This window comes from Glandiceps talaboti, chromosome 5 (assembly GCF_964340395.1).
Source record: "Glandiceps talaboti chromosome 5, keGlaTala1.1, whole genome shotgun sequence".
NCBI lineage: Eukaryota > Metazoa > Hemichordata > Enteropneusta > Spengelidae > Glandiceps > Glandiceps talaboti.
Window position 1 is genome coordinate 10,646,483 of NC_135553.1, and position 16,887 is coordinate 10,663,369.

The window sequence follows — 16,887 nt, forward strand, 5'->3', positions numbered from 1 at the left end:
ATATTTTTTTATTTCCATGTTTTGGTTAAATTTCACTGAGAGCTTCTTTTCGTTGACGTTGGCTATCAAGAATACGTGACGTCATATAAAATAACAAAGAAAGAGACATTAGAATGAAAGATTCGTTGTTGCATACATTCTTTAGGAGTGGAAACATCGTCGAATATTCAAGGCTAAAAGGGACTAGGAGTTTAACGCACCTTACGATGAGGGCCCTATCATTTCGTCTCATGACGCACAGAGAGGACGGTCTTGACGGTAAATCTATTGTCTATGCTATTGATACAAATGTATGTCAAATTTTTAAAAAAGAAGAGAAATACTGCAAATTTTGCGCATTTACAAAGTACCCCCCCCCCCCCCCCGAAAAAGACTACCGATAAAAGGGTGCAACTAGGATCAAAGGAAATTTTCAATGACGAGTAAGCGTTCGTATCCAGACAGTCGACACTTACTGTAGGCTCGACAAGTGCGTCGTAAGTAAAACACCACAAAGGCACCCACTCGTAAACGATAACGTTGCAAACAAACAGACCAACTATAAAACTAGAGTGCGACGTAATCTAGCACTCGAAAGTTCTCAACTGTTCCCAAAGGTCGCCGTCTCTTAATCCTTTCGAATGTAAAAATAAAGTGGTTTCATTGTCCATGCTCAGACAAGCAGAATTCTTTTAGGGTTTGAAATACGTTGGGATTTATGAAAACAAAGTTGAAACTTGCAAATAAAGTATATTCTATACCTCACAGGAAATGGTCAGTTCGTTTATTGTAACTTTATTAAAGTTGTACGTACATTATGTATTGTCTTACAATCTTTCGACCACAAAAAGAAATATTGTTCTTTGTCTGCAATTGTAGGAGTATATAAACGGTACCAACTGTCGTATGTCAGCGTAATGCAGGAAGACATAGTTTGGGTGTGAACTCAGGTGAACTCACTTCAGACTGATGACTATTCATGAACATGTCCATATATGGTAACAGGGGGTGACCGACTCTTCCATTTACTAAACATCAACCCACAAAGAAATATAGATGTTAATACAGACTTCAAATTGGTCACCAGAATGTATCAAACGAAGTAAGAGTTGTTGATTTTGAATGTATTCTAAATCATATCATATCCTAAATCACAATCTGACTGGCAAATGAAAACAACTTTCATTTTTTTGCATCGATTCGGCAGTTTTGACTTCAGGGTACTAACCAATGCCGGAACAGCCACATAGTGAACAACCAATTGCGGTCGGCTAACGGGCAGAGTAAACATTTGAAGGTGATTTACGTTCAAGAAATTCCAGTCAACACCTTCCATTGTAATGAAATTTAATAGGTCTGTCCGTACAAAGGAAAGCACTACACCCATATATATAATATTCCTTTTTATATCTTGGTAGAGGGTGCGACCTGCAGTGTCGATCCAGTCCCAGTCTAGTCTCGCATCGTTGGCCTCTTATTCTGGGCTAGACTCAATGATTTACTTTAATTTATAGGGGATTGAATTTTAGATAAGGAACATTTCAAAAAAAATTTGGCTAGTGCAATATGAAGTTAAACTACTTGATCACCGTTTTGCTGTTGACATGTGCAATAACAGATGTATTATCACAAGGTAAGAAATTTCATTGTTTTAAATACTTTTAAAGCTTATTTTGATGTTTGGCAATTCGGACAGGACAGAATATTGGAGAGTTTTCGCTTTAGTTCTACTTCGTCTTAAATCACTGCCTACCTAGATGTTGTGGTTAAGTTTCAGCGAACGCGGGAATGTTTCACGGAAATCAGTGAAGTATTAAACCGTCCACTCTGACTTACAACGGACAGGGTCTATATTACGTGTCTACATGCTTATAAAATAAAAATAATGAGAACATGAATAATGTCTTTGAAAATGACTTAAATGACAGACAAGTCTGTGCTGAAATAGACTTTCTAGAAGTATTTTTTTCCTCCAAGGAATTGTTGTCAAAGTTTGTGGAACCCGGTTTCTTGTGTACAGCCAAAGTCTATCAGTCTTGTAATGACTCAAACACTGGGTGGCAAACTTTTTGTTCACTGAGTAGGTTTCATACCCACTATTGTGTGATGAGTTAATGTTGATAAACCTAACCACGCCGAAGACATACGTACCAGTCATACCATTTACATTATATGTATCACAATGTAAACTACTTCAGATGTACATAAACTTAAGTTTTCTCACTAAAACATTTCGTAGTTACAATATAAGTTTACCATTGCGATAAAAATGTCAGCTTTTGTAACCGTTTTTATTAATATGTTTTGGTGTCCACATCGTAACATAGCTTTCTTACGTGTACAACGAAGGTGAAATGGGTAATTAATTCACCGACCTTCATTCATATTTAAAATTGCATTGTCGATTCCTGGTTCATTCATTCTGTACATTTCATCAATAATGCTGTCACGGCCTAGCAGACAGTCAATAGCAGGTATGTCCTTTGAAGCAACCACGCTGCTGGGTGTAGTTGACAATCTCACAAAGCGTGAGTAAGACGCTTCGAAGGTGGTGTCTTGGCACAATACGTACAAGGCTGATCCAACTATTAGGCGTGTCTCTCCTCATACATAACGGTGTAAGGGTTCGGCGGAATAAGGTCATGCAATATTCAGGCTGGGATTTAAGCAAGGAAGTCAAACAGAGTGCTAATAAAACAACCCTAAAATGTTATTCTTGCGCCTTGGGCAATACTAGACATGAGTCTCTGCTGATATTCTTAACCTTGGAATACAGATTACTTTTCAATTAAGAGTCGAAAATGCAACAAAAGAGAAAAAAGGCAAAACTATTATCAAAAACGCCCGCACACGTATTCAGGTATAAGGAGATTAGTATTCAGCATTTGAAATAACGATTTCGTGACGTTAAAGTATTATCAACTACATTTTGCTTAAAAATGAGAAAGAAAAAACACGATGTTGTTAAAAACTGAGAGAATAGCTTTCAGTTGTTATCAGCGTGTGTCTGTTTAATATAGTATTGCATCTTGAATTTAACAACCCCCTCCCCGTTATTTTAGGCATATGGGTAATGAGGGGGAGTCCAAATCCATTGTTGTCGCCACTCTCACCTGTTCATACTTCCTAGCGGAACTCTGCCCATTGGCTACTACGGTAGTACTATGTCTGTCTGTCTCATATTACCCCCAAGTATGTGACCGGAAACACCCCTCCTTTTGATGAAATTCTTTCTTTTGTTCAAATTTGGTTGTGAAATCCAGACAGAATGCCATCAATTATATCTTGAGAAATATCGACAATGAAATACATAATTACATTTAATGAGTTAAAGCAAATGGCAATGCAATAGAAATCATACTTTCAAAATTCAGGATTATAGCATATCAATTTCCATGGTGATGGGATTACCACTTGTCCTGTCAGCTGCTAAACTCTTAAACATTGTGAGAAATGTTTTCCAGTCATTTTTGCTACATCTATCCCTGATGGGGATTCATACCTCTCCTACCTTCAAAATAACTAAAGTAATGACATGGACATTTTTATCAGTGATGATAACAGTTAATGTACATTTTGATTTCTAGATCGTGGTGCTTGTGTAAGTAGTCCATGTTTGAATGGAGGAACATGTGTGCCCCTGGTGGAGGGCACATATCGTTGCCATTGTCCGCATCGGAGGCAAGGAGATAACTGCGAGTTAGGAACAGGTAAATGTATTGAATGCTTTATTCACTACCTCATATCCTTCCACTGAAAAAACCTAGGGCCGTCGGCACGTTGAAGAAAGTATCGGAAGGAAACTACGCATGACATCTAAAGAGTACCTTTCACTTCCCAATTTTGACAATGCAATTCATGCTTAGTTGCATTCACTGTGGTCCGCCATCCTGCATTGTCATCGCTATAGAGGGGTTATTACGGAAGCACGCCACCACAGTTCCTTTTTCAAGTGGGACTGGGATTACAATGAGGTCAACGACTTTACTTCTCACATCAATGCACTTCAGCTTTGTTTCGTCACCTGATACTTGTTGACATTTACTAGAATTTTGAAAAGAAAGGAAAGACAGAGTCGAGAAAAAGGGAACAACAGAGTCGAGAAATTAGAGCATTTGACATAATATCAACAGTAAAAGTGGATTTTACGAAGCCGATGAGTCATCTGACATTGTTTACCCATGGGGTCAGAATATCGAAATATGTCAAACAAAATCTTGGAAAACTTTGTATATGTATTCATTTCATTTCCAATATCTTATTATTTGTGTACTCACTGTATCTGTTAACTGACATTTTAAACAAAGTCTGCACATTCCAGTAAATTTCTATGTGATTTTGGGCCTTGCATTCCCTTATTTGCTCTCGACATTTATAGTTCAGAAATCAAACCTCCAACTTGTACCGTTCTTATCCAATCACAGGTGGGAACTGTGGTGAAAACTACTACGATGTCAAAAACTTCGACCTGACGTCACCCGGTTTTCCCGGTCTCTATGACGACCGAGCGTTTTGCGTTTATCTCATCTCCTACCCCACTGCCCATGCTATGAGAATTACCATAAACTTCTTCGAGACCGAAATGCAAAAAGACGTCTTGGAAATTGGTGTTGGCACGACAACTAATTTCGACAATGCTCTGTATACCTTCATGGGAGATACAATGCCAGAGCCAAACGTGTTCTTAATCCAGGAAGATCAGATCTGGGTGACATTTTTCACCGATCATAATATTCGATTCCGTGGATTTAACATAACATTTGAGATTGGTAAGTTTCAATTTAATTGTTGAAGTTTGAAATGAAGTGTTCCTCGATGTCAAACCACATAGAGTATTTATAACCGAATTGTTCTCTTTAATGCAGATCTAAGAGACAAAATATTGTAACATTCACAATTATCTGGGCATTGTTTCTCACAAACGGAAAATCTGTTTTCACAAGCATGTGATTCATTCATTCATTCATTAAATCTATGGTATTGAGGCTCACTATTTCAAATTGATTGAGAAATAAAATATACAAATTTCTAATTTACAATCCAACAACTTGTATGATTTAGAACGTTTCTAGAAATTCAAGGTTTATGCTGCAAAATTGACAACATATAATTGAAATTAAAGCCATTACTACTAAAGATAATAATAACACAGGTTAAGTACAATAACTCTTGACACCTCGACCCACAGAATTGCCCATCAGTTACTAGAGAAGACTTGTTCTTGATCGTGATATTCTTTTTTTCCTTTATCACTAGATGCTGACGAGTGTGCTGGTAACCCGTGCCAGCCCGGATACCAATGTATCGATGAAGCATTTTCATACACATGTATCGGTGAGTTTCAGACTTCTATTGGTATATTGAAGTTTGTTTTTCGGGCTTATGATATTCTCCGAAACGAAACGAAACGAAACGAAACGAAACGGAACGAAAGAAAAATGTTCATCTCAATGCCATAAGCCTGTTTTTTTTTTCCAAAAGTTCCAAAGTGTTGATAGGGTTTTTATACCTGAAGTCAGGGGGACACAAGTGAACTTTTCAGAAACTAATATTTGTATATGATCAGAAAGTTCTGGAAGATGTTGACCCACATATGCCAATGTTTATCTAAACCAATAAACCATTACAATTCACACTTATTTACAATAACAAATTAAGAAAATCTTGGTCTTTGGTACAACTGTTATTAATATAATCAATTCGTCAGTATTTTTTATGATGGCACACTGCATTTGAATATGTATCATCAAAGTTGGTAAAGTCTACTGTTACAGTACTTGTACTATGAAACAGAGTTACTAGATGTAAATACACATTAATCTTATCATCAGTAGTAACAAAACATATATGCTCTCCCTTCATTAACAGATATAAATGAATGTAACAGTAGCCCTTGTGAAAATGGTGGAACGTGTAGTAATCTGATCAATGCCTTCAGCTGTGACTGTTTACCAGGATGGACAGGAACTCGATGTGATATCAGTGAGTGGTGCAGGCGTGTTCTCAGTTGAACGTCAGATTTATGAGAGAAAAGTTTTATAGACAAAATATCTTGATTATTTGTTAAGAATGTAAACAATTCACGTTGTGTAATATTTGTGAATAATATAAAGAGGTGGGTGATTTTGTATTTTCATGTTTCTTCAAATAATCACTGTCAACGCATTTGAAATGTGTGAAAAGTTCACATGACCATGATAAAAGAAATAATCTTTTAGTGGTTGGAAATCGTGTTGCTCCCTCATGTTCGGAATTTGAGGGAGTAAAGTTAGAAAATATGTCTTTAATCTAATTTTCCCAAATCATCATCCACACACGTATCTATGGTAACTAAACAGTCATGCTGTTGTTCTCGTTTTTCAGATATCAACGAATGTGCTAGTAATCCATGTCAGAATGGTGGTACATGTCTGGATGCTGTCAACTACTACACATGTAGCTGTGCTGCAGGATATACTGGAACTCATTGTGAAATCAGTAAGTAGCATAGAATCACTATAGTTATATATTATCCTCCAACATTTGTCTTTGTTCAGTCAAGGAAAATACGAGTGACATAATGAGTCACAGATATGTAATGCTACAACCCTTGTGTAATGATTTGATCAACTTGAAGTCTCTTCCCAGGATGTGATTGACCAATTTAACCCACCATAAGTCTCTACCGTATATTTAGTTTTTAATCACGTTTTACCAAATTTGTTACTCGAATTGTACTACTTTTCCCAATTCTAAACAAAATGAGGCTGTCTAAACCAACACATATATATTCTGAACTATATATTATGTCGTTTCAGATATCAACGAATGTCTGAGTGTACCTTGTTTGAATGGAGGCACATGTAATGATCTGATCAACATGTATTCCTGTACCTGTGTACCTGGCTGGACTGGAGCTAACTGTGAAACCAACTTTAATGAGTGTCTGAGCAGTCCCTGTTTGAATGAAGGTACATGTACCGACGGTCTCAACCAATACATCTGTTCCTGCATTGCTGGTTACACAGGTTTAAGATGCGAACTTGACATCGATGAGTGTGCAAGTGCTCCATGTTTGAATGGTGGTGCCTGTAATGATTTAATCAATGCTTACAGCTGCACATGTGCACCAGGCTGGACAGGTACCTACTGTCAAATTAATATAAATGAATGTGCTAGTAGTCCATGCCAGAATAGCGGCACCTGTACAGATCTGATCAACTCCTACAGCTGTGCATGTGTTTCTGGCTATACTGGTACCCACTGCGAAGTTGACATCAATGAATGTTCCAGTAGTCCATGCGTACACGGTACCTGCAACGATCTAATCAGTTTGTACACCTGTAGCTGTTTTTCAGGATGGACAGGTACCAACTGCGATGTTGATATCAACGAATGCTTCATTAACCCATGTCAGAATGGTGGCAGTTGTAATGACCTGTTGAACCAGTACACATGTGATTGTGTACCTGGATACACAGGTATAAACTGTGAAATCGATGTTAATGAATGCTCCAGCAACCCCTGCTTGAATGGTGGGGCCTGTATTGATCAAATCAACATGTTTACTTGTAACTGTGTGTCTGGTTGGACTGGCATTTTATGTGGGATCAACATCAATGAATGTGCCAGCAACCCTTGTCTGAATGGTGGCACTTGCAATGATCGCATCAATGGGTACACATGTTCCTGCCTTGCTGGATGGAGTGGCGATTTCTGTCAGATCAATATTAATGAATGTGCCAGCAACCCTTGTCTAAATGGTGCAACTTGTACTGATGGTATAAATGGATACACCTGTATCTGTGTCTCTGGCTGGGGTGGTGACTTCTGTCAGATCAACATCAACGAATGTGCCAGCAACCCTTGTCAGAATGGTGGTTTCTGTGAAGATGGCATCAATGGATACACATGTTTCTGTAGTGTTGCTTGGGGTGGTGACTTCTGTGAGATCAATATCAATGAATGTGCAAGCAACCCATGTCTCAATGGTGGCACCTGTGCAGATGGCATTAATGGTTACACATGTTCCTGCCTTGCTGGATGGCGTGGTGACTTTTGTCAAATCAACTTCAATGAATGTGCAAGTAACCCTTGTCTAAATGGTGCCACTTGTACTGATGGTATAAATGGATACACCTGTGCCTGTGTCTCTGGCTGGGGTGGTGACTTCTGTCAGATCAACATCAACGAATGTGCCAGCAACCCTTGTCAGAATGGTGGATTCTGTGAAGATGGCATCAATGGATACACATGTTTCTGTAGTGTTGGTTGGAGTGGTGACTTCTGTGAGATCAATATCAATGAATGTGCAAGCAACCCATGTCTCAATGGTGGCACCTGTGCAGATGGCATTAATGGTTACACATGTTCCTGCCTTGCTGGTTGGCGTGGTGACTTTTGTCAAATCAACTTCAATGAATGTGCTAGCAACCCTTGTCTAAATGGTGCCACTTGTACTGATGGTATAAATGGATACACCTGTATCTGTGTCTCTGGCTGGGGTGGTGACTTCTGTCAGATCAACATTGATGAATGTGCCAGCAACCCTTGTCAGAATGGTGGTTTCTGTGAAGATAGCATCAATGGATATACATGCTTCTGTAGTGTTGGTTGGAGTGGTGACTTCTGTGAGATCAATATTAACGAATGTGCTAGCAACCCATGTCTTAACGGTGGATCCTGCAATGACGGTGTTAATGGTTACACCTGTGATTGTACTTTAGGATGGAGTGGTGACTTCTGCCAAATCAACATCAACGAATGTGCCAGCAACCCTTGTCTCAATGGTGCCACTTGCAATGATGGTATAAATGGATACACCTGTGCCTGTGTTGCTGGATGGAGTGGTGACTTCTGTCAGGTCAACATAAACGAATGTGCCAGCAACCCTTGTCTGAATGGCGCCACTTGTAATGATGGTATTAATGGTTACATCTGTGCTTGTACTTTAGGATGGAGTGGTGACTTCTGCCAAATCAACATTGATGAATGTTCCAGCAACCCTTGTCAGAATGGTGGTTTCTGTGAAGATGGTATCAATGGATATACGTGTTTCTGTAGTATTGGTTGGAGTGGAGACTTCTGTGAGATCAATGTCAACGAATGTTCCAGCAACCCATGTTTCAATGGTGGCACCTGTGCAGATGGCATCAATGGTTACACATGTTCCTGCCTTGCTGGTTGGCGTGGTGACTTTTGTCAAATCAACTTCAATGAATGTGCTAGCAACCCTTGTCTAAATGGTGCCACTTGTACTGATGGTATAAATGGATACACCTGTGCCTGTGTCTCTGGCTGGGGTGGTGACTTCTGTCAGATCAACATTGATGAATGTTCCAGCAACCCTTGTCAGAATGGTGGCTTCTGTGAAGATGGCATCAATGGATACACATGCTTCTGTAGTATTGGTTGGAGTGGTGACTTCTGTGAGATCAATATCAATGAATGTGCAAGCAACCCATGTCTCAATGGTGGCACCTGTGCAGATGGCATTAATGGTTACACATGTTCCTGCCTTGCTGGTTGGCGTGGTGACTTTTGTCAAATCAATTTCAATGAATGTGCAAGCAACCCTTGTCTAAATGGTGCCACTTGTACTGATGGTATAAATGGATACACCTGTGTTTGTGTTGTTGGTTGGAGTGGTGATGTCTGTCAGATCAACATTGATGAATGTTCCAGCAACCCTTGTCAGAATGGTGGCTTCTGTGAAGATGGCATCAATGGATACACATGCTTCTGTAGTATTGGTTGGAGTGGTGACTTCTGTGAGATCAATGTCAACGAATGTTCCAGCAGCCCTTGTCTGAATGGCGCCACTTGTAATGATGGTATTAATGGTTACATCTGTGCTTGTAATTTAGGATGGAGTGGCGACTTCTGCCAAATTAATATCAACGAATGTGCCAGCAACCCTTGTCAGAATGGTGGAGTCTGTGAAGATGGCATCAATGGATACACCTGTTTCTGTAATGTTGGTTGGAGTGGTGACTTTTGTCAAATCAATATCAATGAGTGTGCCAGCAACCCATGTCTAAATAGTGGCACCTGTGCAGATGGCATCAATGGGTACACATGTTCCTGCCTTGCTGGTTGGAGTGGTGACTTTTGTCAAATCAATTTCAATGAATGTGCAAGCAACCCTTGTCTAAATAGTGCCACTTGTACTGATGGTATAAATGGATACACCTGTATCTGTGTCTCTGGCTGGGGTGGTGACTTCTGTCAGATCAACATTGATGAATGTGCCAGCAACCCTTGTCAGAATGGTGGTTTCTGTGAAGATGGCATCAATGGATACACATGCTTCTGTAGTATTGGTTGGAGTGGTGACTTCTGTGAGATGAATGTCAACGAATGTGCCAGTAATCCTTGTCTAAATGGTGCTACCTGCAATGATGGTATCAATGGCTACACCTGTCTCTGTGTTGCTGGATGGAGTGGCGACTTCTGTCAGACCAACATCAATGAATGTGCAAGTAATCCATGTCTGAATGGTGCTGCATGTGGTGACTTCATTAATAGTTATACGTGTACCTGTCTACTTGGTTGGAGTGGCAACAGATGTGAGATTGATGTCAACGAGTGTTCAAGTAGCCCTTGTCTGAATGGAGCAACCTGCAATGACATTATCAATGGGTTCACATGTACCTGTATGTCTGGTTGGGATGGTATCCTTTGTGGGGTCAATATCAATGAGTGTATCAGTAACCCATGTCTGAATGGTGGAACATGTAATGACATCATAAATGGCTACACCTGCGCCTGTCTTGCTGGATGGAATGGGGACTTATGTGAAATCAATATCAATGAGTGTGCAAGCAACCCATGCCTCAATGCCGGATCTTGCACTGACTCGATAAATGGGTATTCATGTGCTTGTGTTTATGGTTGGGCTGGTGTTAATTGTCAGATGAACATAAACGAGTGTGCCAGCAACCCTTGTCTAAATGGTGGAACGTGTGCAGATGCTGTTGGCAAGTACACTTGTATCTGTGGACCTGGCTGGAATGGTAATCTCTGTGAAGTAAACATCGATGAGTGTGCCAGCAACCCATGTTTGAATGGTGCTATTTGCCAAGATTCCATAAATGGTTACTCATGTGAATGTGTTTCTGGCTGGACTGGCACTCTCTGTGAGATTGACATTAACGAGTGTGCCAGTAGTCCATGTTCAAATGGTGGTACCTGTAGAGATGTGTTGAATGGCTACATATGTACATGCCAGCCAGGCTGGGTTGGTGCAAATTGTGACGTCGACTTTAATGAATGCATCAGCACTCCCTGTTCAAATGGTGGCATTTGTGCAGACCTCCTCAACTCCTACAGATGTGACTGTGCTCCAGGATGGATTGGTGTCACTTGTGATACCAATGTTGACGAATGTACCAGTGGTCCATGTTTGAATGGTGGTCAGTGCAATGATCTTGTCAACAAATACACCTGTACTTGTGCACCAGGATGGCAAGGTATCCATTGTGAGCTAGACATTGATGAATGTGCAGTTAGTCCCTGTCGTAATGGTGGTACTTGTGTCAACCTGCTCAATGCCTACAGATGTGACTGTCCTATTGGATGGATTGGTACTAACTGTGATATTGGTAAGTATGAAAGAAACATTTCTATCATATGAAAAAGTTATCCAACCAATTCAAGAAGGAAATAAAATGTTGTTCCTCCCTCTTAAGTGTTTACATTCCATTGATTTAATGACAGAAATATAACATGCAGATATCATATATCCAATTTGGCAATATTTTGAAATAAGTTCAGAAATGACGAATCCTAGTCATGTTTCATATTTCTTTCATACAATTTCAGACTTCAATTTCTGTGATGCTGCACCTTGTTTGAATGGAGCCACCTGTGTCGATGGATTAACTGGATACACTTGCAGCTGTGTGTTTGGATACAGAGGAGTGAACTGCGAAACTAGTAAGTAACGAAAAAAGTTTGTATCCACATTGCAATCCTTTCGATTCTTATCTTCTTAACACAAATCTGTCGTCAATATGGCTGAGATGCTGTTTTCTTCACGAACAACAAATTACTCCTGCATTACTCGCACCGCACATACAATATTGACTGACATGTTGCTTTCATTCAAATGATTGAATATTGTGTTTTTTGTAGACATAGACGAATGTGTCAGTAACCCATGTTTGAATGGTGGAGCTTGTACAGATGGAGTGAATCAATACACTTGTCAGTGCGATCAAGGGTGGACAGGTCTTAGATGTGAAATAGGTGAGTTGTGAGTTGGAACTTTAGCGTTGACATTTACTCTTTGGGTACTTTACAGAAGTTCTTTTTTTTTACTTTTAATGTCTTTTGCATATACATATACTACGAAACACATTACATGTAATCTCTTTGGTTGCAGATGTCGATGAGTGTTCCAGTTCTCCTTGTTTGAATGGAGGAGTATGCCGAGACCAAGTCAATTCATACATATGCGACTGTGTTCCTGGCTGGATTGGTAGCAACTGTGAAATCGATTTTGATGAGTGTGCCAGTAATCCTTGTCTAAATGGTGCGGTGTGCAGCAATCTGCTGAACTCTTTCAGATGTACATGTGTCACAGGTTGGGAAGGGTTCAACTGTGGAAATGAAGTTGATGAGTGTTTCCATAATCCATGTCAGAATGGTGGTATCTGTAATGACTTCATTGGCAGATATGAATGTGGTTGCTTACCTGGCTGGACGGGTGTAAACTGTGAAGTCAACTTCGATGAGTGTGCCAGTGGTCCCTGTCAAAATGGAGGAATCTGTCAAGACCTTATAAACTCTTACACTTGTACCTGTATTCCTGGCTGGACCGGAGCCCATTGTGAATCGGACTTTGATGAATGTTCAGTATCACCATGTCTGAATGGTGCAACATGCTTGAATCTGTTCAATTCGTACCAGTGTGTCTGTGTCTTAGGTTGGGCTGGTATCAACTGTGAAGCCAATATCGATGAATGTAGCAGCAACCCATGCCTCAATGGTGCTACCTGTACAGATATGATGGCTGCTTACCAATGTACATGCGTGACTGGGTACTCAGGAGCAAACTGTCAGATCAACATAGATGACTGCGTAATCAATCCATGCTTGAATGGTGGTGTCTGTACAGATCGAGTCAACGGTTACAAGTGCCAATGTACCCCAGGCTGGCATGGTATCAACTGCCAAGTTGATACTGATGAGTGTGCTAATGACCCATGCTTTAATGGTGCTACGTGTGTCGACTTACAGAACGCCTATACTTGTATCTGTGAACCTGGTTGGACTGGTACAAATTGTGAGACGGACATTGATGAGTGCTTCAACCCAATCTGTCAGAATGGTGGCACTTGTTACAATCTTCTACCACCAAGTCGATATGCTTGTACTTGTACATACCAATATGCTGGAAAGGACTGTGAAACAGGTATGCATTTTTACACAACGCAATGCAATACACTACAATGCAATACCCTACAATACAATATACTACAATACCCTACAATACCCTACAATACAATACAATACAATACAATGCAATGCAATACAATATAATACAACATAGATCTCCATCTATCAATGTTAGCTGAGACTTTACGAAATTTGAGAAAAATTATATAAAACGGGAACAAGTAAATGTAAAAATCTAATATGCCAGATAACTGTGCATAATGTGGTCAAATATCAGCAAATACATGTGAATACATGGAGGTAACCTACTATCACTGACAGGTGCTTTGTTGTGGTGCATATATACATGTATGTAATTAAAGTCATTGCATATTGAACAGCAATGTAGAAAATGTCACACTGTGAACTCCATAGTAGGATACATAAAAACCATATACTTCAGTAGAAATACATTCCTCATTATTTTGTATTCAAAATTTAACGGAAGTGTTAATTTGTTTTCATGCAAACCAGAAATCAACAAGTGTTCTACAAACCCCTGTGGCAACGGAGCCACCTGTGTTAACCATCATACACATTACACATGTGAGTGTGCACCTGGATGGACCGGGTCTGAATGTCAAGAAGGTAAATATATACTTCTTTCTTGCTTCTTGCAATTGCATTTTCTATGATACTGATCAATGTTCATGTTAACTCTATCCTCTCAACTTCATTGATGTAACGTTTTTATACTGGTTGTTTAAGATGATTAATACATTTTAATATTCTAATTATAGATTTTGACGAATGCTCCAGTCAGCCATGCAGAAATAATGGTGTCTGTACTAATCTTCAAAACAATTACCTGTGCGCATGTGCAGCAGGCTGGATAGGCAATGACTGTGAGATAGGTATGTAACTTGGATCACTTGTCTACGAGGCGTTTTATGTGTGATGTGTAAAGTTAGCACTGAAAAACAATATGCAGATATACTGATATACTATTATACCCATTACACTGTTTACATTAATTGTTCAAAGACATGGATTAACATAGATTGGTCCTGTTTCATCATTTAGATATTGATGAATGTGCAAGCAGTCCATGTTTAAATGGTGGCACCTGTATGAACCAAAACAATCAATTCGAGTGTTTCTGTACCCAAGAATACACCGGAGTGAAATGTGAGACAGGTATGTATAACATCTATTGTGCTAATTTCTGAGTTTTCACAATATTCTACTCTTTATTGATGTAAAAGTGTAGTAACATACCAAGATATACTCTTTATAGATCTAGAATTTACTTTAACAATTTTAAATCTGGAAAGAAATTATGGTCACCATGGGATTTACTTGATTTGGAGAGAAATCAGATAGTGAATTTCAACATTTTATTCCAGAAATCGATGCATGTGTTATCACTCCTTGTCTGAATGGTGGTATGTGCAACAACTTCCACACTTACTATACCTGCACTTGCACACAAGGATGGAATGGTCAGAACTGCGAAACTGGTAAGTGAAGAGATCAATATATTTCAAATAGAAATGAAGGTATCACATTGGAAATAAGTCTTTGATAACACTTTTATGTGTTAACCACAATGGTTTCTATGGATTTTCTTTAGATTCAACAATAGTGTCTAACAGTTTCCCAATCGAATCATGTTACTAGTAATTGGGTGATGTGATTCTGAGATTAAAGTTTACCAAAGAAATCACGAAGTTCGATTTTTTTTTCAGAGTTGAATCCATGTTTGAGTGACCCCTGTCTGAATGGTGGTGGATGTCGTAACTTCTACAGTTACTTCACATGCTCCTGTACAAATGGATGGACTGGAACTAGATGCGAAGAAGGTATGCTAGCTTTTGTCTAATTTCTTTCTTAGATTGTATGTAAACAAAGTTTTGACCGAAACATTTAACTTTGAACACATTTAACAATACTATATAATGGAAAAGCTCACTCAATTCGTTGTAAACGTTATAAATGCAGTTCACCCAGTATACACAGTCATGCGTGGTTCATCATTGATGAAGTTTTAGCGTTGGATTTCGCTGACCAAGTAGTAAATCGTTGTTCATTTTTCTCCTTCACAGAAGTAAATCCCTGCCTAAGTCAGCCTTGCAATAATGGTGGACAATGTAATAACTACGTCTCCTACTTCACGTGTAGGTGTCCAAGAGAATGGAGTGGTCAAACATGCAGCCAAGGTACTTAGTTTGTGTAAATAACCAAAATCTTCATTGACATGATATTTATTAGGTGTGTCCATAAGACTGACCATTGTCAAATATTAGCAACAAGTTAGCACAAAAACGACACGTCAAATATTAGAATTCCATGTCAAAGTGCAGGAAAAAGTGTCCCTTCACTATGCGAGGGAAATGGTAATAATTAGTGCGAAAAAGTGACAGAGATGCCAGAAAGAGAATTTAATAATTTTTAAAACTCAAAGTAAAACTATATATGGTGACTCTTAGATTTTCTTCCACATTTCAAAACTTTGCACAAAGCATTTTGTATAATTTACATAAAAGAAATACTTACAGTATATCATTTGTTTTTTGTCTTCCTAGCTGTTGATGCTTGTGCTACTGGTCCTTGTCAGAATGGTGGTGCCTGTACAAACCATTACACACACTTCACTTGTCAGTGTTTGGATGGCTGGGGTGGTGCAAACTGTGAGACTGGTAAGAGCAAATAGAACAATATATACTTGGCGAAGCAGATGTTCGAATCATTTTTAACACTGTGAGGAAAATACACGAGTGAACAAATTTGATATATAACTGGTTATGTTATTGATCGATTTGTCAAAACTACCAAAAACAAAAAGGTTCAAAAATTTACAGATAAGCAAATAGTTTCTTTGTCTTTGTCTTCCAGAGCTTAACCCATGCCTAAGTAACCCCTGCCTGAACGGTGGTCAGTGTTTGAACTACTACAATTATTTCACGTGTAACTGTCTGCAAGGATGGAGTGGCGTCAACTGTCAAACAGGTAAAAACACTATAGTACTGCAAAACAAATTTCTTTATACAGAAGATAATCATTTCAGGTCTTGTTAGACTAAGTGTCAATTGTCGTTTGCATTACCAATGTCTTTCTTTTATCATCAGAACTGAACCCATGCTTAAGTTCACCATGTTTGAACAACGGACAGTGCATCAACCAATACACATACTTCACCTGTGATTGTGCACCTGGTTATAATGGTCCAAATTGTATAAACGGTAGGTTTGATTATCTCAAAGTTGATGACACTCGTTAGCGGGAAAACAAGTATTCTTAGTTACAGGGTATCGAGAAGAAATATTGTTTTCAATTTAGTAAGCTCGTGAAGCCTATCACCTCACTCTAAGATATGCAGCTGAAGTTTGTATTTTAGAACAATAAATGTATTTTTACTTGATTTGGTCACAAGTTGATCTATTCCCTACCTACCTATTTTTTAGTTTGTGAAATATCATTAAGAAATATTGATAACAGCCTTAGCAGGTCCATAACTTAATAACATGATGTAACAGCATATATAAGATA

The 16,887-nt window shown here is 39.0% G+C and overlaps 1 protein-coding gene across 1 annotated transcript; it reads left to right on the plus strand.

The window, feature by feature from the left end:
* Window positions 1-1,545: 1,545 nt before the first annotated feature.
* LOC144435338 (uncharacterized) lies at window positions 1,546-16,051 on the plus strand. Its single transcript, XM_078123934.1, has 17 exons — window positions 1,546-1,612; window positions 3,567-3,689; window positions 4,404-4,748; window positions 5,236-5,313; window positions 5,848-5,961; window positions 6,343-6,456; window positions 6,777-7,214; window positions 7,440-11,561; window positions 11,782-11,895; window positions 12,094-12,207; window positions 12,344-13,375; window positions 13,873-13,986; window positions 14,139-14,252; window positions 14,422-14,535; window positions 14,745-14,858; window positions 15,087-15,200; window positions 15,924-16,051. The coding sequence occupies exons 1-17, from the start codon at window positions 1,546-1,548 to the stop codon at window positions 16,049-16,051; spliced, it is 7,359 nt and encodes a 2,452-aa protein (XP_077980060.1).
* The last annotated feature ends 836 nt before the right edge of the window (window positions 16,052-16,887 follow it).

Coding starts and splice junctions, on each gene's coding strand:
- LOC144435338 (XM_078123934.1), top strand. CDS start 1,546: ATGAAGTTAAACTACTTGATCACCGTTTTGCTGTTGACATGTGCAATA. Junction 5,962..6,342: donor AGGAACTCGATGTGATATCA/GTGAGTGGTGCA, acceptor CTCGTTTTTCAG/ATATCAACGAATGTGCTAGT. Junction 11,562..11,781: donor TGGTACTAACTGTGATATTG/GTAAGTATGAAA, acceptor ATACAATTTCAG/ACTTCAATTTCTGTGATGCT.